This window comes from Budorcas taxicolor, chromosome 2 (genome assembly GCF_023091745.1).
Source record: "Budorcas taxicolor isolate Tak-1 chromosome 2, Takin1.1, whole genome shotgun sequence".
NCBI classification, from domain to species: domain Eukaryota; kingdom Metazoa; phylum Chordata; class Mammalia; order Artiodactyla; family Bovidae; genus Budorcas; species Budorcas taxicolor.
In genome coordinates this window covers 995,861-1,017,958 of record NC_068911.1, presented here as the reverse complement: position 1 = coordinate 1,017,958, position 22,098 = coordinate 995,861, and the positions used below count along the sequence as shown (strand labels likewise).

Here is a 22,098-nt window from a genome sequence, read left to right as displayed (position 1 = left end):
CAGGCGGGGCCTGGTGAGGAGCATGGGCCGCCTGCAGCCCTGGGGACTCAGTTTACCCCCGGAAGGACTCTGGGCACAGGCCGAGGCCCGGCCTGGGTCTCAGTCCTCGGTCCTGACGCAGCCCACCCTGTGGGTGACTCCACGCGGCAGAGCCTCGGGGGCCTGTGGGCAGCTGGGCAGAGCCGGTTCCCTCCAGCCTGCTCCCGCAGCCAGGAGGCGTTGCCATGGAAACCCAAGGCTGGACGCAGCTCCTCTCCTTGCAAATCACTTTTGTGAACGTCCGTGACGTTGACGCGACTGCTGAGCGGCCACTTCGAAGCCATCTCTGGAGGGGCCTCTGTGTTCACCATCATCTCGGGAACTTTCAGGGAGACACCCGAAAGCCCCACTGTGCGCCGGGCCGAGGCTCAGTGACCTGCGGGGGCGGTGGCTACCGCTGGGCCGTGTGCGGGGTGTTCGCCGAGGTGGGAGAACCCCTTGCCGCAGACCCGCCCTGGTCCCATGTGGAGACGGGGAGGCCGGGGTGGAGCCGGGGCCCGCGTTCCGGTGGGCTGCGTGTGGACGTGTGAGTGGAAGTCCTCCAAGGGGGGAAGGTGGGCGGGATGTCCAGAGGAACCTCAGGCCCAAGGCTATGGCGGGCAGGCGCGGGGGCAGGCCGAACCAGACCCCTGCCCTACAGACAAGGGCTTTGGATGCCCTCCGAGACCCCCTGCAAGGGCAGGGACGTTGTGTCCAGCTTCCCAGGCTTCTTAGGAGCTGGACAACGGCAGCGGTCCCGCCCGGGACTCCCGGCTCCTGGGGGGCCTCCTGCGGGCCCGGGGGTCTGCCTGTCCTGGACCCCTGCTCCTCGCCATGGGCCCGTCTGATGGCTCGCCCTGCCCCTCCGCCGCCAGATGATGTCCTTCGCGGCTCAGCCGCAGGGGCCCCACAGGGAGGTGCCTGAGGGCAGCCCACATCTGCGTGGTCCCGCCGCGGTAGGTGCCAGACTCTCGTGTCTGGGGAGAGAGCGGCGCCTGAGGTGTTGGAGCATGGCTGTCTTGGTCCAGAGGCGGCAGGAAGACACTCTCCGCTTCTGGGCTGAACCAGGTGAGCACTTTTCCAGAAGCCTGGCTGGGCCGAGCGCCTTCCGCCTGCACATCCACCCGCCCTGCCCACTCAGCTGTCTGTCATCCCTGCCGGCTCGGTCACCGGCACCCGGAAGGCTCCCATCTGGACCGCGTCCTTTCTGCATCTCTGAAGGGTGGCTTCAGTTCACAGCAAAGTGGAGGGAACGTACGGAGGTCCGCCCTGCACAGCCTCCCCACCAGGCAGCCCTGCCCGGCTGTGGGCCTCCCTGCACGCGTCCCCGCAGCCCAGCCCAGGCACTCAGGCCCTCATCGGCCACCACTGCATCACACGAGTGGCCTCCCTGCCGGGAGAGGCCTCACGCCGTCCCTGCCTGCCTGGTGCTCCCACGCCAGCGCCCAGCTCTTCAGCGTCCCCCGGTTCCCCTTTTCCAGTGGTCCTGCAGCTGGAATCACGGGGTCTGAGGCCGTCTCTTGCCGGTGCCTTTCATCCAGTGATCTGCGTGCGCGTTTCCTCCGTGGCTCTCCAGGGCTGGACGGCTCACTGTTTCTAGCGCCGAGTACAGTCTACCGTCTGGATGTCGGTGGCGTGCAGCTACCCGGCTGCGTCTGACTCTGTGGGCCCCGAGGACGGCCGCGCGCTGGGCTCCCCGTCCTTTGCCAGTCTGCGTATCTGTCACCTTCGGAAAGGCCCTTTGGTTGCTTCCAAGTCTTGACACTTAAGAAGGAAGCTGCTCCGAGCATCTCTGTGCTGGTTTTTGTGGCCTCATGACTTCAGCCTCGTCCTCTGAGCAGGTTGCGAGGAGCTCCATGCACTGCCGTCTCTGAGGTGGCGACCCCTGTCTGGTGTCTGCTCGCTGCTTGAGCATGCCTCTGCTGACCGTCTGCGGGGCTCTCACGCCCAGATGGCACAGCCCCTGTCTTCGGCGGCTCTGATGTCCCCTGCGAGGGTCAGAGGAGCCCAGGGGGCTCCTGGGTCCTAATTCATTGCCCAGTGGCCTTGTCCTCTGGGGGCCAGTCCTCTGGGAGCCCCCTTTTATAGGTCCTAGCCTGTGCACCTCAGTCGCCCTTTCCTTGGGGAGGACAGCTCCCAGCGCCAGCCATGTGGGCACTCCTAGGCGCCAGACGACCTGACCGCGTCCCCTTGTGAGCCGTCTGGCTCTGCTTTCCCAGGTCCTCGAGGCAGTGGCGTTCCCAGACCACAGACGTGGATCCCGAGGTCCCGTTTTCTCCCCAGCACCAGCGGGGGCAGAGATAAGCAGTGTGCACAGACCGTGGCCGAGGGAGACCCTGCAGACGCGCCGTCCTGGACAGATCAGCCTGTGGGAGTGTCAGCCCCCACCCCTGCCGCTGCCCGCTGGCCGGGGAGGGGGGCGGCCCGAGGGCGGCTACGCTCCCAGTCTCAGCCAGGCTGCCCTGGGCCTTCGCGCCTGGCTCCCCGTGTCTGGCCGTGGCTGGAAGCCTGCCCGTCCTGCAGGTGAGGCAACCGAGGTTTGGGCGGTGCCTGGCTCTCCCCGGTGGCCAGCACGCGGAGGAGCCAGGTCTGAGCCGCGGGAGCTGTGCGGGGCTGGCCCAGGCTGCATCGGGGGCGCTTCCGGTGGGGCTTCCTGTACCTGCACCCATGTCCCTTCTCTCAGCTCCCTTTAATTTATGGGCAGTGACGCCAGTTCCAGTTTATGGCCGTGACTTTTTTTTAAAAATATATATTTGTTGAAATAAGTGCATTTCCCTGGTGGCTCAGAGGATAAAGAATCCGCTTGCAATGCAAGAGACCCCGATTCAGTCCCTGGGTTGGGAAGATCCCCTGCAGAAGGGAACAGCCACCCACTCCAGCGTTCTGGCCTGGAGAGCCCCAGGGACAGGGGAGCCTGGCGGGCTGCAGTCCATGGGGTCCTAAAGAATCAGATGCGACCGAGCGACTGACATTTTCACAGCTTCTTTTTGTTCTCCCTGAACTTGGCGTCAGTGGGCCCTGAGCCTGAGTTCTCACTGCAAGGCGGGCCGGGGCTCAGGTTCACCCCTGTACACTGAGAGGCGCGTGTGTCCCTCCCCTCGCTGGGCTGGACACGCACGAGGGTTGTGACAGACTCCGGTCTGTGCCCAGCGGCTGGGAGCCGGGGGGTGGTCATCTCTCTCCCTGGACGCCATCTGCCCAGCCCCTAACCCAACCCCCTGGGGTTGCGCCCCAGGCGCTGACCCGTCTGCCCTGTTGCCCCAGAGTTCTGGGGGGCGCCTGCGGGTTCTGGGGGCGCCTGCGGGTTCTGGGGGCGCCTGTGCCTGCTGGTCCTCACTGGTCAGTTCTCTTAGTCCTTGAGTGGCATCCGGCTCACAAGCCAGAGGCCTGGGTGACGGCCTGCAGGATGGGGGGACCCTGAGGGGGCAAGGCTGCCCTCCCTGCCTCGCTGGGTGCAGCCCCCATGGCCGGAACCACAATTCCCGACGGCCATCACCTGCACTGTTGGGGGCTCTGGGCCGGGCTGGGAGGCGGTTTTGGGGAGCGGGAAGCCCGAGGCACTGCTTCAACGAGCGCGTCCCCCTCGACCTTGGCTGCTTCCTATCTCGTAAAGGTCATGCGTGCCCATTGTCGAAACCAGAGTTGGTTTGGGTTTTGCCTTTGTAGAAAAATTTCAAACATGAAAAATGTTTTAAGGAAAACGGGTCTCTTGTGATAACCCATCTCCCCCAGGCTCTGGCAGGGACGTTCTTCCCGTGCGTCCTCCCGGGCCGACTCCTCTGTGACCTGGTTTATTTTGAGAGCTGGGCGAGAGTCAGTGAGTGAGAAGTCTGGGGAATGTGGCCTGGATCCTGGCGAGTGTGTTTTTCCAGCCCCCAGAGTTCCGGTGCTCAGTCCCTGGAGGACGTCTGTGCTGCGTTTTCTGCCGTCTGGGAAAGGAGCTCGGACGGGCCGGCTGCTCCGGGCCCGTAATGGTCTCTCTGGGGTGGGAAGAGCTGGGCGTGTGCTGGGCACGCCGGGGCCCATGTCGTGGGAACGCCGGGCCCTGCTGGCTGAGGCCCCACCCCGCCGAGCCCATCTGCGCGTTTCCCTCGCTCCCGCCCCGGGCTTGCTGGCTGTACCCTCCCAGGACAGGGACTGTCTGCCTTTGCATCAGGGCCCGGCGGTGGTGGATGGTCAGCCTTGGCTGCTGAAACGGAGACCCCCGGGGCTGCTGCGGAGCTTCCCTGCCTTGTGAAGCAGTGACCCAGGGTCATCGCGGGCACCCGGGGCGCGTGGCCCTGTCCTGTGGCCCAGCTGCCCTGGCACCCGGGGCAGACGTTCCCTGGTGGAGGCGGGGCTGCGGCAGCAGGAAGGGAGTTGGTGCAGCGCACGCCCCGCCAGGAACATGCGGTCCGTGGGCACGTGCCCGCAGCCCAGACGTGCAAGGACCTGGTGGGGCTGGCCTGTCCTGTCGGTTCTGCTTGCTCGGGGCTCCTCCGAGGGCCTTTCTGTGTGTCCATGCTCACACCGTCCAGCGTGGAGGGTCTGTTAGGACCTCGGTTTTCTGAGCCTCCACGTCAAGGCCCTGGTGGGAAAGCGCTGTCCATCTGTCCCAGTGGAAACCAATTTCAGCTCATCAGCCTGCGTGGATCATAAGACGGGCTGGTCCACGCGTGACCGGGAGAGATGCTGTAGTGACTGCGGGGGACTCGCAGGTTCCAGAGAAGACGGATCCGGGAGGGGTCTGCACGAGGTTGGGGGGCTGCTTGAGGGGGAGACGGGTGAGGAACAGAGCTGAGCCCATCCGTTTCCTGTGCCCCAGGCCTCGCCCCCGTCCCGAGCGGGCAGGGCAGAACTTGGGGAGGGGAGCCGGTCACTTTGGCTGCAGGTGAACTCATGACCTGCTCTGACCAGTGAGGTGTGAGGGGAGGGTTCCTGGAGCTTCCAGGTTTTCCTGTCGATGGCATTGGGGAGGCATTTAGTGACTCCCGGAGCGGTGGCAGCTGCGGTCGCACCATGAGGGTCCGACCGAGGCCACGAAGGAGGCAAGGAGGAGCCCAGGGGCACACGCACCTGCGGGCCTCCGGGTCGGCCAGCCCGGAAGCCTCTTGCATCTTCTGGTTTGGGGACAGCGGTCAACCTTAGTGGCCTTCAGACACGTTGAGCTGGGTTTTCTCTTGTTTGAGGCTTGAAGCCTCTCGGGTGCTCTAAGCCTTGAGTGAACCAGAAAACTTCAGATCCATCCTGGGGTCCAGATGAGGAGAATGATCCAGCTGTAAAGTGGGAAATTGTCTAAAATGGGAGCGTAAGTGGTATAAGTGAAAAGGCGTGAGTGTAGATGATATTTAGGTAAGTGCAGCATCGTCTCCAGAGAGTCGCTGCGGCCCCTGTGGTGTTGTCAGCCCTGCGCTGACTGCCCTCCCATCCAGGGGAGCAGGTCTCTGCTCCTCTCCGTGGCATCAGCGTGAGACCATGTGTCCTGCAGGCCCCGCCCGTTGGCCCAGGTCTGTGGACATCTCACCCAGGGAGGACTCCCGGGTCGGGGGTTTCCGGCCCAAGGAGCACTCCCAGCGGGGGGGGGCGGGGGGCGTCAGGCCCAGGGAGCACTCCCGGGTGGGTGGAGAAGTCTGCTCGTTCCAGGTCCCTCTGTCTGTCCACCAGCATTGTAAACACCCCAGACGCCTGGGAGCCGAGAGGCCCCGGGGCCGGAAGGGGCCACAATGGGGCTGCCCAGGGCCAGAGGTCCCAGGCCTGGCGGGCGCTGGCAGGGTCTTCCGACTGCGTCTCGCAGCCCAGGCAGAGGGGTTCACTCGTTAGCCCGGCCGCGGCCGGGCCAGCACTCATGTTTCTGGGTCCTGGTGAGCCGAGTCCACGGGGAGACAGACTGTGCTCGTCTGTGTGGCCAGGGTGTTGGCACTGGCTGTCCAGACTGGGGACACGCGTCAGCAGCAGGTAGCCAAGGGCCTGGTGGGCGCGAGAGGACCCCGGTGCCACAGGAGCCTTGTTCTGGGGCCCCAGCTGCTCGGCCGTGCTGCGGACGTGCCCCGCTGGGGGCCAGCATGGATACAGAGGGCGCTGTGCCCATCTGCGTGGCTCAGAGCTGCTGGAGACCGTGCAGGCCGGTGGGGCGGCTGGGGAGGCCTCGCCCTGACTCCTCAGCTGCGTGGGGAAGACCCCAGTCTGGACGAGGCTCCAGCCCCCGACCCCAGGCGACAGGCCAGGGACTCTGCATCTGGAAGCCCCCAGGGCTGGCCGCGGCTGCTGAAGCTGCGTCTCAGGTGTGGACTGTGGCCTCATTCATCACTGAGCCTCGGGGTCTGCAGGCACCCCATCACCGCGCAAGGGGAGCGCAGCCCCCAGGCCACACTGCCCCTGTCCTTGAGACTTAGGCCAAGGTTGGCTGGGGGGAGTGCTGCCCAAGAGATGGCTCTAGGTTCTGCCGGCACCCGGCCCAGGGGGTGGCCGGGGTGTGCCCTGAGCGGAGCACGGCTCCAGGAGCCTACACCTTGCTCCAGGTGGGGGCGTGCGGAGCTGGCAGAAGGGGGTTGCAGACAGGACCGTCGGGGGTGAGCCCAGGAACCCCCACCCTGGCCCGCTGGGCCCTGGCTGGCTGGCCCTCACGCGCGCCCTTGGCCTCTGCAGGGCGCGGCTTCGGTCCTGCAGCGCCGGTCCCCCAGCGAGGAGTATGTGGAGGTCGGGCGCCTCGGGCCCTCTGACTACTTCGGTGAGTGCGGGCTCTCTCCTGGGGGGTGGCCAGCTTGCGGGGCCCCAGCAGGGCCTGGGCGGGGGCGTGGGAGTCCCGGGAGGCCTGGGCGCCGTCCCCCTGGGGAGGGCACCCCGATGCCCGCAGCCCTGACGCCCCTCGCCCCCAGGGGAGATCGCGCTTCTCCTGAATCGGCCCCGGGCAGCCACGGTGGTGGCGCGGGGGCCCCTCAAGTGCGTGAAGCTGGACCGGCCCCGTTTTGAGCGCGTGCTGGGGCCCTGCTCCGAGATCCTCAAGAGAAACATCCAGCGCTACAACAGTTTCATCTCGCTCACGGTCTGAGCGCCCTCCCGCCCTCCGGGAATAAACGCGGTGCCTCCCGGAAGGCAGCCCTCTCCCCGCCTCCCTGCCCCGACCCCCTCGAGGCCCCTCTCAGGGAGCCCGCCCCCCACCCCATCTCCTGCGGCGCAGGCAGCTCCCTGGCCCAGGCCTGGTGACATGACGCCGCTGGGCTGCAGTTGGTCTGGGGCGATGACGTCCCTGTTCTTGGAGCTGGAAGCTGAGGCTGCGAAACTCAAGCCCCTCCCTCAGACGTGTGCCTCCCCCGGGTCCCTCAAGATGCCAAAGCTGGAGATGCTCTGGTGGCTTCAGCCAGGCTTGGCCTCGGGGCAGGGTGTGGGGTGGTGAACTTCCCCTCTTCTGGAAAGCCCGGCACACCGGCCAGTTTGCCTGACCATCAGGGCGGGGGCTGTCTCGCTGGGCCAGGATGCCCAGCAGGGAAGGCCCCGCTGTTTGAGTCTGGGGCTTCCCCAGGCATGGGAGGCCTGCCCCCTGGGTCAGGAGGAGCCCCACTGCCCCCACTGCTCCACAAAGCAGCCTCTTGGAGACTTGGAGGGGGTGCAGGGACCTTCTGAGCACGTTCTGGACGCAGCTGTGAGCCACCTTCCCGCAGACAGGCTTCCGCTACTGGGAGCATCGCCCTGGGAAGGTGGGTGTCCGAGCCTCTCCCCGAGCAGGAGTGTGTGTCAGGCCAGCCCACGGCTCGCACACCTAGGTCATCCATCGATTGACTGCCCCCCGGAAGTGCCATCGGGCCTGCTCCCAGCGGAGCGGGAGCGGCCGGGGCCTGTGCGCATGGGTGACCTGAAGTGCCAGCGAGACGCCGTGGTTACCCCGGTCGGCCCCGCCGTGCAGCCTGGGGAGCTGCCCAGTCTAAGGGGACCCCTGCTTTGCCTCTGAGTGTCTCTGTGGTGTGTGAGCCCTACCCTGTTCATCACGATGTTCCGAATGCCGCATGTGTTATTAAATGTGTAGTGAAGTTCATCTGCCCGATTCCGGGTTTCGGTCTAAAATTTTTAGAGAAGACTTTCTTCCTTTTGTCTGTCTCTATTCTGGTCAAATAGTCATAAAACTTAGCGTCTTAACCATTTGCAACCTCAGGGGCGTTAAGCGCGTTCATACAGAATTTTCTCACCTTCCCAGCCTGAGACCCTGTCCCCGTGGACGCTGACGCCCCTCCCCCAGCCCCCGCCCCCTCCTGTCTGTCTCCGTGGCCCTGACTCCTCCGGGACCTCAGAACTGGGGTCAGACAGTGTCTGTCCTTCCGTGTCTGGCTCATTTCATGGCTATGGTCCTCAAGGTTCACGCGCGATGGAGCTGGGCCAGCGTTTCCTTCCTTCTTAAGGTTGAATCATATCCCGTGTGAGCGTGGACCACGTTTTGTCCCATTCACCCCACTGATGGCGATGGTCCCTGGGGCTTTCAGCTGCCTGCCACCGTCACAGCTGACGAGCTGGCTGCGGCCCCCAGGGGGCGGGGTGCTGGCAGCTTTCAGGGTGTGAAGCCGCGCAGCAGGAAGCAGGCCCCGGGCCTACTCTGGGGGACCACGCTCTGACAGCCTGGGGGCAAGTTTCTGAGCAGCGGCTCGGGAAGGGGCTGACGCTGGGGAGCACGTGCCGTCTGATCCTCCTGTCCAGACTTCGGGGAGCAGCAGGCCTGCGCCTCCCCTAGGACGGCCGGCTCAAGACCACAGTCTACGGCCCCACCACGCGGGGGTGCGTGTCGGCTGCGCCATTCCCAGAGAGCCCTCAGGCCAGCTTTCAGGCTTCTGCTGTGAGGATGCGAAGGGCCCACTGCCCAGGGCCTCCCAGACAGGCTCCCTGGGAGAGTTGGGCGCAGCTCCAGGATGAAATCTGAGCCAGGGCGGGGTCTTGACCCCCAGAGAGCTGCTGCTGCTGGTCTAGGCAGCAGCTTCCGGGTCGACAACAGGTGTACGGCCTGCGGGCACCTGCCCTGGGCCTTGTCTCGAGGGCTGTGAGCAGTGGCCCCTGGAGCCAGGATGGGAGCTTTGGCTCAACCAGCCCTGGGGGAGCTGTCGTGAGCCCTGTCCGTCCAGTGGGTAGGCGTCCGCTGTGCACGGCACGGAGACAGCCGTTTGTTGAGGGCCGGCCCAGGTCCTACTCCACACGCTCCGGGAAGCTCTCCCAAACCCCGGGGCTTGGGGGCTGTCCTGCTCTGGGCTCCCGCTGCCCCCACGTGCTTCCCAAGGAGAGAGAGCAGCCACCTAAGACCCCCGCTCCTCCTGAGGGCCGAGGCTGCGCCGTCCAGGACGCAGGGAGGGCAGAGGCCACGGGGCTTCTCTGCAGCAGGAGTGAGGTCAACGCACACACCCTTCAGTTTCCTTTGAAGGACGTCTACTGAGTAATAAAACCACCACACACCGCAAAGCGCCGCACACGGTAACACGTGAGCCACGTGTGTAAAACAAGCGGGGTTCTGTGTGTCCCCCAGTTTAAGCTGTTCACGTATATGAAACAAGCGGGGTTCTCTGTTGTGTCCCCCGGTTCTAAGCTGCCCGTGCCTGGGGGGCCCGATGTCATCACGAAGGACCCTCCAGGAGGGAGGTGGGGGCCCCGGGTCAGAGAGAGGACGGAGGAGGAGGCAGTTGGGGAGGGACAAGCCAGATGCTCAGGACGAGGTCAGACCACGGAGCGCGTTGCCTCAAGGAGCTGGGAGAGGAGGACGCAGACCCTGCCCGGCGCCTCCGGAAGGAGCCAGCTCGCGGGAGCTTTTCAGACCGACCTCTGGGTTGTAGGGTTAAGTAGTGGTTGAGCTGCTGAGTTTGGGGCATTTTGTTACAGCAGCCTCAGGACGGTCATACGCGCCCCCGCTGGGGCTGGGCTGGAGCTCGGCCACCACAAGGGCAGGTTCCCCCCCAGCCTTGGGGTGTGCTCCTGAGGCCCAGGGTCTCCCTGGACTGGGGCGCGGAGGGGTGTGGCCTGTCCGCCTGGGCGCGGGCACCCAGGCTGGCGGTTGCAGGAAGCCTCTGCCCGCTGCCCGCTGGGGGTGTGGCCGGCGCAGCATCTTCCCCAGCTGGGCACTGGGCCTGCTCCCTCTGGCGCCAGGCGGCACAAACCCGGGGCTGTGGGCTCGTGAAAGCGGGCTTGTGTCCGCCTGAGACTACAAGCCGGGCGATTGTCCCTGCCCTGCCGCACTCCCCAGGGTGGTGCCAGGGCGCGGGGCAGAAGGGGCCAGCAGGATGAGGCCCAAGGGGACGGCCCCCGGGTGGTTCACTCCCCTTGGCCGCTCTGGAGCCTGATGTGGCCACCCCCGCTTTGTCCCGAGGCCGCATCTGGGAGGGTCAGGCTGTGGCCAGTTGAGGCCTGACAGTGGGCTCCAGAGGGCAGCTGGGGGTCTCATACCCTCACCTGCGGGCCCCAGGACCCGCTGGGCACCCAGTGGGCAGCAGCAGATACTTGAATAATGAATAGAAGTGGATAAAGTAGGTGTCATTGGAGGGGAGGTAGGGGAAATTCAGGCTCTGGCTTCTACAGGCCAAAAAATAAGAACCTTTGTTCGAAGTATCATATTTTCTACAAAAATGAACTCCGAATGGCTCACCGATTCACACACAAACACCAAACCCTAAAACTTGCGGGAGAAAGAGGGAGATATCCTGGGGCTCGTGGGCCAGACAGCCTGTCCCTCACAAGCCTGAAACGAGAGCTGGACCAGCTGGAGGTCCCGACAGTCGAGATTGCTGCCCAGAGAAGGACACGGACGAGGTGGAGGGGACGGTGTCCCCCTCAGGGCCCGCGCCGGGACGACGACGCTCGGCAGCGAGCACGCACGGAGAGGACACGCACACACCGGAGGAGGGGCGACCCCGGGAGCCGGGGTGAGAGACGCGACCACACCCAGTGCTGGCGAGGAGGCGGGGGACGGGCCCGCTCACACGCGGCTGGCGGGGGTGCAAACCCGTGTGGCTTGGCTTCTATGAGAAAAGGACACAGAGCCAGGACCCCCCTGGTGGTCAGCGGGTGGGAGTCCGCCTGCCGGTGCAGGGGACATGGGTTCGATCCCTGGTCTGCCAAGATCCCACGTGCCTCGGAGCAGCTAGGCCCGTGCGCCACAGCTCCTGAGGCCCGGGCTCTGCGGCAAGAAGAGCCCCCGCGGTGAGAAGCCCGGGCTCACCACGACGGGAGAGCGTCCACATGGCAGTGGAGACCCAGCGCTGCCGCCAGAAATAAGTTAGTTAATTTAAACAAAGACAAGCCACAGAATGATATGAAACCCCCCACAAACCTGAAGCAAGCAGAGAGCTCCGCAGGCCGCAGCCAGGACAGCTTGGGCACTTAGCCCGGAGAATGCAGACCTGCTCTCCCGGACGCCCGCACAGGGAGCCCCACGCGGCTGCATCCTCAGCTGGACGTGCCTGGACGTGCTCGCGGGCGAGTGGCTGAGCACGAGGGCCCCACACCCCCTGCGACTCGGGCACAAGGAGCAGCCCGTGGGTTTAGCGGCTGCCTGGGCGGGTCTCCAGGGAATGGAGCTGAGAGGAAATGCCGACCCCCAGGGGTGACCCGCTGTATGAGCCTCGGGTGACAAACCCCCAGGACACAGGGCCCGGGTTGGGGTGCGAGGGCCTCGCAGTCTCGCCCCGGAGTCTCACGAGACGTCACTGCGGGGGCGGCTGGGTGCAGGTGCCCGCACAGCCCGGTGCACCTCTCTTGGGAGGGACAGAGCCTGGGTGTCCGAGGGCTTGGGGAGGCCGGGGCGGCGGCATGTGGGAAGGGCTCTGTGCCCCCAGGAGGCTGGCGGGGGCTGTTGCAGAACTCAGGGCTGGGCGACTGGTCCGTGCTGTTGGAGGTCCTGGGACTGTGTGGCCAGGGCGACCCTCGGGATTCCTTTCCCTGGTGGCGTTCCTGGGATAGGAGAGGCGGGCAGAAGGGGCACCCGGGCCTCAGCAAGCCTTCCCCTCCTAGCACCCCTCCCTGCCCTGCCCCGGCCCTTGTCCCCACAGAGCAAGAGCTCTGCCACTCCCTGTGTGGCCTTGGACAAGTCCCTTGCCGTCTCTGGGCCCCACACACCCCTCCTCTAAACCCCCTAGGAATGCACTCCAGATGTTTCTGGAACACATAAGGGTCCCAAAGCCCCTCCCTGACCTGGGCTCAGGTGGGGCCAGGGCTGGCATGGGTGGGGTGGCCTGGGGGGCTGCCCTGGCTAGGAGGACGGCAGGCTCGCCCATCGCCTGGCATCAGTGTGTCCTGTGCCCGGCAATCCCGGCGGTGGGTGGCAGCCTGTCTCCTGCAGAGCTGGGCATCCTGGCAGGAGGACCTGAGGCCAGGAGCCCACAGGTGGCTGTTGCGCACCAGTACTCAGGGCTGCCCCAGGCTCCCTGCGCAGCTCTGCCCTTCAGGTCTCAGGATGGGGCACTGTCCTGACCTCCCCGTCTGTCAAAGGGGGGCAGTTGCCCCCAAAGTGCCAAGAAACGAGGTCCCAGCTGTCAAGAGGGGCCCTGCAGGGTGTGTCCAGCCCACACAGCCTGCTGGGTGAGCTGGGCCTTCAGTGATGACCATGCCATGGCCGGGCCTGGCCTCCCCCTGCTCCGTGGCTGAATCAGCCGGCAGGTGATGACTCACTTTGGGGTCGGGTACTTCCCTCCCAGCCCACCACTGCCAGGCTGGGGAGAGCCTGGCATCCCCCTCCACTGCGTGGGGCCTAGGGGAGAGGTGGCCCTTGGGAGCAGCCTTCCGCAGGGGCCAGCCCATCTGGGCGAATAGGGGCTCCTGCAGGCCCGGGGGCTCAGACCCAGATGGGCCCCTGGGGTCTGCCTTTTCCCGTCCGAGTGCGGGAAGACAGCCCACGTCCTGCCAGGAAGACTGTCCCGATGCCACCGACCGCAGCGACCTCCCGCTCCCCCTGGACTTCTCTCGCCCCTTGGGCTGTGGCTGCTCTGGGAAGCTGATGACTCACAGCTCTGCTGCAGGCCCACCTCCTGTTGTGCTGAGCAGCTCCCCTCTTCCAGGGGTCATCTTGTCTGTTCAAACTGGACTCCACCGGCAGGAGGGCCTTCTTAGTGTCTTAACCTGGGCCTGGAGACTCAAGGCCCGTGGTGCTCGTGGGGGCCACCGAGGGCCTCAGAGCTTTTCATGGGTGCTGCCCAGCGAAGGCAGCTCCTACACGTGCACCGTGCGCTTTTAAGCCCACACGTGGGCCTCGATTCAGCCGTGTGGGAGGGGGCTGGGTCATCCTGCTGCTCCCAGCAGGCCCCGCTCCAGCTTGGTATCAGGTCTGCCTCGAGGACACAGCCTGGTGGCATTCCAGTGGAGACCTCCCTTCCAGTGCAGACTGGAGTTCCCTCACCAACCTCACTGGCCAAACATTCTTTTTTTTGGCAGCTGGAAAAATAAATCAGGCTGGTGTATTTCAGGGATGCACCGGACAATGAGCCAGGCAATCCCAGGCCCGCCCCCACCGCGTGACACACTGGGGCTGGCACTGGGAGCGCTGGCCCTATTTCCTGGGGGCTCTGTGGCCTCGGGCAGCTCCTTCAGCTCCCCGGGGCTCGGCCGTCTCGTCTGTAACGCGGGACTGGCGACGCGCGCTTCCCCGCATTAGCTGTGCCCGAGAGACGGGATCGTGTGTGCAGGCCTCGGCACGGGGTCAGGTTTGGAGCTGCTGTGACACAGGACACCTCACCGTGTCACCCACATCGTCGATGACGGCCAGGCCCCAGCTGTGCCCAGACGTGTGGGGCTCGAGCCCCGCCTTGGGGTCCTCGGGCTCCACCTGGGCCCTCTCTGGGCCACGCTTGGCTGGAGGCTCCGCCCCCACCCCCCTCACCCCGCCCCCACCCCCCTCACCCCGCCCCCACCCCCCTCACCCCGCCCCCACCCCCCTCACCCCGCCCCATCTGCCCTCAAGGCAGCTGCAGTGCCCCCTCCCTGATAAGCCAGTGGGTGGTGCGTCCCCGTGCCCCCTCTTCCCGCCCCTGGGGCCGGGCTTCAGTTCTGTGCAGGCGGTGAGCGTGTCTTCTCCAGCACACGCGGCTTGCCCTGGGCCCAGTGTGCAGCTGCTTTGTGAAGTCACCCCAAATCCTGGAGCTTGAGACGACTGCTCTGGCCCCTGCTGGTGGGGAGGTGGGCTTCTCCCAGCTCCAGAGCCCGGGGTCCGGCTGCAAACCCTGAGCGCTGGGAGAGGCTCAGCACTGACACGCCACGTTCCCTGGAGCCCCAGGTCCCTCCGCGTGGCTGGGTTTCCGCGCCGCGTGGTGGCCTCAGCAGTAAGACCCTCTATAGGGCCCTGAAGCCTCCGGGAGCAGCTCTTCCAGCCAAGCGGGAGCGGGCCGCTCCCTCCTGGGACCTGGCAGCCCAAGTCACCCAGGATCACCTCCACCAGCCTACCTGAATTCAGGGAGGGGACGCAGACCCCACCACCCCACAGAAGAGTCATCGAGAACCGGCAGCCTTGTTGAGAAATCGCCGCCACCTCCCAGTTTCCAGAACTCGGTCCCCACCAGACAGGCTTCGGTGGGCGTTGGTCGAGCACGTGCTGCTGAACCCTTCTCTGCGTCCTACTGGCTGGGGTCCCTCCTGGTCCAGCCCAGCTCCTCCAGGAGGTGTGTCTCCCCTGCGGGCTCTGTTCCACGCTGTCCCCCAGCCCCAGACACACAGCAGGCACACAAACGTTTGTTGAATGAATGTGTGACTAACTAAACCTGCACAAAAGCCCTTGCAAAGAGCAGAATGAACTGGACTGCTTACTAGGGAGCCCAGGACCCCTAGATGGGGTAGCAGTACTGAGACCCAGAGGCAGAGGTCGGGTGGGGAGGCCAGAGCCCAGATTGGAGGCCCGCTGTCCCCTGCAACTCCTCCAAGCTGCCCCAGTCAGAAGAAAACTTGTTATTTTGCTTTTGGTAAGATTTTCATCGTTTCCAAACACACTCCAGCTGAATTTTTCGTGCTTCAGAAGGAAAAGCCCCCGAGCGTGCAGGGGTACTCCTAGGAACTCCTGCTGCATTTTTCTGTAGACTGAATAAACCGTGACAGGAAACCTTCACGAATTTAGATAATCCCAGTGTGAACGCTCCAATTAGCCAGCATCCATGGATTCCCACCCGAGTGCCGGTTACCTGTAGCACCTGCCTGGAGGGGTCACTGCGGGTGGGGGCAGAGCCTGGTCCCCCAACCCCCACCCAAGGCCACGGCCGCTCCCTGGGGTCTGGGTCGGGGATGCCCTGGGCCAAGAGACTGGCCTGAGGGCTGGTTGGGAGGTGGGGCCAGGGAGCAGTGGCCAGAGTCTGGCCACCCTGGGCTGGAGAGGGTTTCCTTGAGGTCACGTCCTCTCTCACCGTGCGGAGAAGCCCGGCCTCTCAGCCCACCGCCGCCGTGGGTGATGGCCCCAGCCTGGCTGCCTCTGCCTCCCTGCTCTCCCCTCTGCGCCCTCCCGGAGTCCAGGCCCCATGGTTGCTGGCCACTGGCTTCCTGCTGTCTCTTGGCCCCCGCTTCCCTCCCTAGAGCCCTGTGCCAGGGAGCCTACAGCCCTGCCCCCCTGCGCCCGCTGTAGCCCCCCGGGTCCTGGACCGCCGGCTGGGGAGTCCCAGCTCCTCCCGCTCCCCGAATCCCTGCCCCCAAAGGGGGGGGTCTCAGGCCTTCCCGGGGGGGTGGGCCCAGGACCACTGGTGGGAGTGGGGGGCGGGCTTCAAGCTTCTGTGGCCTCTGCAGGGGGCCTCCTGCATGACGTCCTAGCGGCTGGGGCCGCAGAGGGAGCTCCAGGGACTCAGAGCCCAGGATGGAACCCTGGGCCCGCAGCCTTCCGGAAGGGGATGCCCTGCCCGTTGGTGTGGACGCCGTCACGCGCAGAACCTTCACGGGCGGTCGCGCTCAGGTCGTGAGGTGGGCCATCCTGAAGATACCGAGTGTCAGCGGTGCTGGGAGGGGGCCAGGGTCGCTGGCTCCGGTCCTGGACATGCACTGTCCCCGTGACCCAGGCTGCGGGTGCCAGGGCAGGGACTCCTGGGCCAGCAAGGAGGAGGATCTGATGACCCCGATGGGGAGCCAGCGCCCTAGTGCTGGGGCCCCAGGCCCTTCTGGGACCCTCAGGCGTCTGCCGCTGTGTCCTGGCAGGGTCGCCCTCGGACCAGGGCTGAGGGGCTCAGTGGACCTGTCAGAACCCAGCTCCCAGGAGGCCACCGGGAGGGCAGGCTGGTGCCCTCATGCTTCGCTCACTCACTGACCCCCTCTCTCAGGCCTTAGTGGGCACCCCAGGGCCTGGCCGGCGTTGAGAGGGCCTCTGGGGTGGACCGCTCCCGACTCCACTGCCTGGCTACAGCCCCGCCGGCCCAGGGCCTCGGAAGTGTCTTTCCTCTCAGGGAGTCTGGTCTCGAGGGGCGGGCTGTCGGCACAGAACGGCCAGCTGAGTGCAGCAGCCCATGTGCTGAGCCCCTAAGGCCCTGCCTGCCACCCTAAGCCCCTCGGCTCCCCACACAAGGGAGCCGCTCTGGGAAGGAAGGAAGGGTGGCTGCTCAGCGGTGAGCGCTGACGTGCTAGGGACCAGCCTAGCCCAGTGTGGCCTTGGGGAGTCAGATGGCTCCGGGGGGAGCCTCCCAGGTGTGATCTCCCCTGCCGGGAGCCTGGGGTGGGATCCAGACCTGTGACCCCTCCAAATTCGTGCCCCTGGTCACCGACCTTCCTGTTCTGGTCTGGCTCCCACCTAGGACAGCCGCCCAGGTCCCCTTGGGCGACCCCTTGGCACCATGCAGGTCTCATACTGAGCAGGGAGCCTGGGCAGCAGGCAAAGACCTCCCAGGATTGCAAGCCCTCCTCCCTGCCAACCTGGCTCCCCCAGGGAGGACCCACGACAGGTACAGTCACCCCTCCCCCAGGAGGACCCCCCACGGGTACAGTCACCCCTCCCCCAGGAGGACCCCCCACGGGTACAGTCACCCCTCCCCCAGGAGGACCCCCCACAGGTGCAGTCACCCCTCCCCCAGGAGGACCCCCCACAGGTGCAGTCACCCCTCCCCCAGGAGGACCCCCCACAGGTACAGTCACCCCTCCCCCAGGAGGACCCCCCACAGGTACAGTCACCCCTCCCCCAGGGAGGACCCACGACAGGCACAGTCACCCCTCCCCCAGGGAGGACCCACGACAGGCGCAGTCACCCCTCCCCCAGGGAGGACCCACGACAGGTGCAGTCACCCCTCCCCCAGGAGGACCCCCCACAGGTGCAGTCACCCCTCCCCCAGGAGGACCCCCCACAGGTGCAGTCACCCCTCCCCCAGGAGGACCCCCCCACAGGTACAGTCACCCCTCCTCCATGAGGACCCCCCACAGGTACAGTCACCCCTCCCCCAGGGAGGACCCCCCACAGGTACAGTCACCGCTCCCCCAGGAGGACCCCCCACAGGTGCAGTCACCCCTCCCCCAGGAGGACCCCCCACAGGTACAGTCACCCCTCCTCCATGAGGACCCCCCACAGGTACAGTCACCCCTCCCCCAGGGAGGACCCCCCACAGGTACAGTCACCGCTCCCCCAGGAGGACCCCCCACAGGTGCAGTCACCCCTCCTCCATGAGGACCCCCCGCAGGTACAGTCTCCTCTCCTCCATGAGGACCCCCCACAGGTGCAGTCACCCCTCCTCCAGGAGGACCCCCCGCAGATACAGTCACCCCTCCCCCAGGAGGACCCCCCACAGGTGCAGTCACCCCTCCTCCATGAGGACCCCCACAGGTACAGTCACCCCTCCTCCATGAGGAACCCCCCACAGGTACAGTCACCCCTCCTCCATGAGGACCCCCCACAGGTACAGTCACCCCTCCTCCAAGAGGACCCCCCACAGGCACAGTCACCCCTCCCCCAGGGAGGACCCACGACAGGCACAGTAACCCCTCCCCCAGGGAGGACCCACGACAGGCACAGTCACCCCTCCCCGAGGAGGACCCCCACAGATACAGTCACCCCTCCTCCATGAGGACCCCCCTCCAACAGGTACAGTCACCCCTCCTCCATGAGGACCCCCCACAGGTACAGTCACCCTTCCCCCAGGAGGACCCCCCACAGGTACAGTCATCCCTCCTCCAGGAGGACCCCCCACAGGTACAGTCACCCCTCCCCCAGGAGGACCCCCCACAGGTACAGTCACCCCTCCCCCAGGAGGACCCCCCACAGGTACAGTCACCCCTCCTCCATGAGGACCCCCCTCCAACAGGTACAGTCACCCCTCCCCCATGAGGACCCCCCTCCAACAGGTACAGTCATCCCTCCTCCAGGAGGACCCCCCACAGGTACAGTCACCCCTCCCCCAGGAGGACCCCCCACAGGTACAGTCACCCCTCCCCCAGGAGGACCCCCCACGGGTACAGTCACCCCTCCCCCAGGAGGACCCCCCACAGGTACAGTCACCCCTCCTCCATGAGGACACCCCCCCAACAGGTGCAGTCTCCTCCATGGGAGCCGGAATCCCATGAAGAAAGGACCGGAGGTGCAGGGGCTTGGGGTCTTCTGCCTGGCTGGCTGAGCTGAGTGCGTGGCCTTGCGCTGGGCCCCGGCTAAGAGAGGGTGCTGACTCTGCCCTTCGGGCTGGAGGGAGGCCTGTGGGGGAATCCTGCCGGGACTGGGAAGGTGCCCCGCCCTCTGCCCCGTACCTGGTTGGGGTGGGGCGGTGGTCTGCCGATCCCCAGACCCAGTGTCTGGGCCAGGTGGCCGCCCTGGCTTGGCTGGGGCAGGTGATAGGGGGTGGAGGGGGAGGGGCAGGTGGGGGGACAGGGGAGGGGAGGGGGGAGCCGGGGGAGAGAGGGAGCCGAGGAGAAGGGGAGGGGAGGCGGCACAGGGGGCGGGGGAGGCGGAGGAATGGAAAGCACATTCCAGACGGGTGACACACAGCTCTGCAGCGTGGGGCAGAGAGGCGGAGGCTCTGCTGCCCTTCCCAGGAAGGTCCCTGGGATCCAGCTCCCCTGAGAGGAAGATAAGATGGGTGGAGCCTGGCTGGAAGGAGAGTTCCTGGCAGAGGAGCCCTGCTACTGGCTGCCATCCTTCAAGGCTCCACTCAAATGCCACCTCCTCCTGAAAGCCTTCTTGGATCCATCCTTGGCTCCCTGGATCAAGAGGCGCTCCTGGGGAGCCTGGCTGCATCCTCCCGCTACTGGGCCTGGGCTGGCGGGGGGCTCGGGGTCACGTGCAGGCCGCTCTTCTCTGGTCCTCGCGGTGGCTGAGTGCCAGAAGACGCCTGGCTGGGGTGTCCACTCCCGAGGATGGCCTTCGGGGCCCTGGGGACACCCTGGCTGGGAGCTGCTGCCCGGAGCCTGATGAGCACGGGCGGTTTTAGGGCCTCCCAGCACCCAGGTCACCCCTCCCCACCCTTGGACGTGGGCGTGTCCCCCAGGCTCCGCCTCGCACGCGTCCTGCCCCAGGCAGGCGGCAGGTAGGACGGATGTGTGGGCCGCTCCTGCCTCAAACCCACGGCGTCAGAGGTGGGTGGGCGGGCATCTTGGGGGCACTTCAGGAGAGTATAAGCCAGCTCTCCCTCTGGGCATTAGACTGCTGGTCACTGCTGCCCACTTCTCAGTCCTGGTGTTTGTAACCCCCGTGCTTCTCCTGAGAGGCTGACGGGGGCCCAGCGCTGGGGCTCCCCCATGTGCCAGAGCCAGTGGGCACCTCTGAGTCAGGGCGGGCCTGGTGATCCCCTTTGGGTGGAGCAGGGCTGGCCTGAGTCACCAGTGCCAACAGCGGCAGGGACTTCCCAGGACCAGCTGTGGGGGCTGCCTCGGCTCTGCCCAGCTGTGGTTACTCGCTCTGAAGGAAGCGGAACTGAGGCCTCCAGCTTACGACCGCAGAGCCCCCACTTCCTGTCAGGCTGCCGGACAGAAGGAGCCCCGACTTCCTGTTAGGCTGACGGATAGGAACCCCCACTTCCTGTCAGGCTGATGGATGAAGGAGCCCCCCGTTCCTGTCAGGCTGACAGACAGGAGGAGCCCCCAGTTCCTGTCGGGATGATGGATGAAGGAGCCCCCACTTCCTGTCAGGCTGACGGACAGGAGGAACCCCCTGTTCCTGTCAGGCTGACGGACAGGACGAGCCCCCAGTTCCTGTCAGGCTGATGGATGAAGGAGCCCCCAGTTCCTGTCAGGCTGACAGACGGGAGGAGCCCCCAGTTCCTGTCGGGATGACGGATGAAGGAGCCCCCACTTCCTGTCAGGCTGACGGACAGGAGGAACCCCCTGTTCCTGTCAGGCTGACGGACAGGACGAGCCCCCAGTTCCTGTCAGGCTGATGGATGAAGGAGCCCCCAGTTCCTGTCAGGCTGACAGACAGGAGGAGCCCCCAGTTCCTGTCAGGATGACGGACATGAGGAGCCCCCAGTTCCTGTCTGGCTGACGGACAGGAGGAGCTCCCAGTTCCTGTCAGGCTGATGGATGAAGGAGCCCCCAGTTCCTGTCAGGCTGACGGATAGAAGGAGCCCCCAGTTCCTGTCAGGCTGATGGATGAAGGAGCCCCCACTTCTTATCAGGCTGACGGACAGGAGGAGCCCCCAGTTCCTGTCAGGCTGACGGACAGGACGAGCCCCCAGTTCCTGTCAGGCTGATGGATGAAGGAGCCCCCAGTTCCTGTCAGGCTGACAGACAGGAGGAGCCCCCAGTTCCTGTCAGGATGACGGACATGAGGAGCCCCCAGTTCCTGTCTGGCTGACGGACAGGAGGAGCTCCCAGTTCCTGTCAGGCTGATGGATGAAGGAGCCCCCAGTTCCTGTCAGGCTGACGGATAGGAGCCCCCAGTTCCTGTCAGGCTGATGGATGAAGGAGCCCCCACTTCTTATCAGGCTGACGGACAGGAGGAGCTCCCAGTTCCTGTCAGGCTGACAGATGAAGGAGCTCCCAGTTCCTGTCAGGCTGACAGATGAAGGAGCCCCCAGTTCCTGTCAGGCTGACGGACAGGAGGAGCCCCCAGTTCCTGTCAGGATGACGGATGAAGGAGCCCCCAGTTCCTGTCAGGCTGATGGACAGGAGGAGCTCCCAGTTCCTGTCAGACTGACGGATAGAAGGAGCCCCCAGTTCCTGTCAGGCTGATGGATGAAGGAGCCCCCACTTCCTATCCGGCTGACGGACAGGAGGAGCCCCCAGTTCCTGTCAGGCTGACAGATGAAGGAGCCCCCAGTTCCTGTCAGGCTGACGGACAGGAGGAGCTCCCAGTTCCTGTCAGGATGACGGATGAAGGAGCCCCCAGTTTCTGTCAGGCTGATGGACAGGAGGAGCCCCCAGTTCCTGTCAGGCTGACGGATGAAGGAGCTCCCAGTTTCTGTCAGGCTGACGGACAGGAGGAGCCCCCAGTTTCTGTCAGGCTGACGGACAGGAGGAGCCCCCAGTTCCTGTCAGGCTGACAGGTGAAGGAGCTCCCAGTTTCTGTCAGGCTGACGGACAGGAGGAGCCCCCAGTTCCTGTCAGGCTGACGGACAGGAGGAGCCCCCAGTTCCTGTCAGGCTGACGGATGAAGGAGCCCCCACTTCCTGTCAGGCTGATGGACAGAAGAAGCCCCCGCTTCCTGTCAGGCTGATGGACAGAAGGATCCCCCAGTTCCTGTCAGACTGACGGATAGAAGGTGCACCCAGTTCCTGTTAGGCTGACAGACAGGAGGAGACCCGACTTCCTGTCGGGCTGATGGATGAAGGAGCCCCCACTTCCTGTCAGGCTGACGGATGAAGGAGCCCCCACTTCCTGTCAGGCACACGGATGAAGGAGCCCCCACTTCCTGTCAGGCTCATGGACAGGTCCACCAGCCCAGCGCTCAGAGCCCTGACCTCCGGAGCTCACCTCTCTGGGCTGTGGCTTCACTGTCTGCCTTGGGACCATTCGCTTGGTGGGAGTAGGGAGCTACGGCAGACTTTATCCTCCTGGGATACTGAGACTGGGGCCGGGGAGACCTGACTCACACCCTGAACACACTAGGAAGAGTCAGGCCAGATTCGGGCGGGGTCTTCCCAGGGGCTGAGCTGCCCTCGCCCAGGAGCCCGCGGCTGCTCTGGAGTTCAGGGTCCTAGTCAGACCCTCGGTGACGTCGGAGGCCTCTTCCTGGCCACGTCGGGCCCAACGGCCTAGTCGTGGTGGGAAGGCGTGTGGCTC

The 22,098-nt window shown here is 65.5% G+C and overlaps 1 protein-coding gene across 1 annotated transcript in view; it reads left to right on the top strand.

Moving 5' to 3' along the window:
* The window catches only part of PRKAR1B (protein kinase cAMP-dependent type I regulatory subunit beta), a 71,600-nt gene extending 64,555 nt beyond the window's left edge, over positions 1-7,045 (top strand). Inside the window, 2 exon segments of the mRNA XM_052635831.1 lie at positions 6,643-6,724; positions 6,873-7,045. Of these exon segments, the coding sequence (XP_052491791.1) occupies positions 6,643-6,724; positions 6,873-7,045 (255 nt within the window).
* The last annotated feature ends 15,053 nt before the right edge of the window (positions 7,046-22,098 follow it).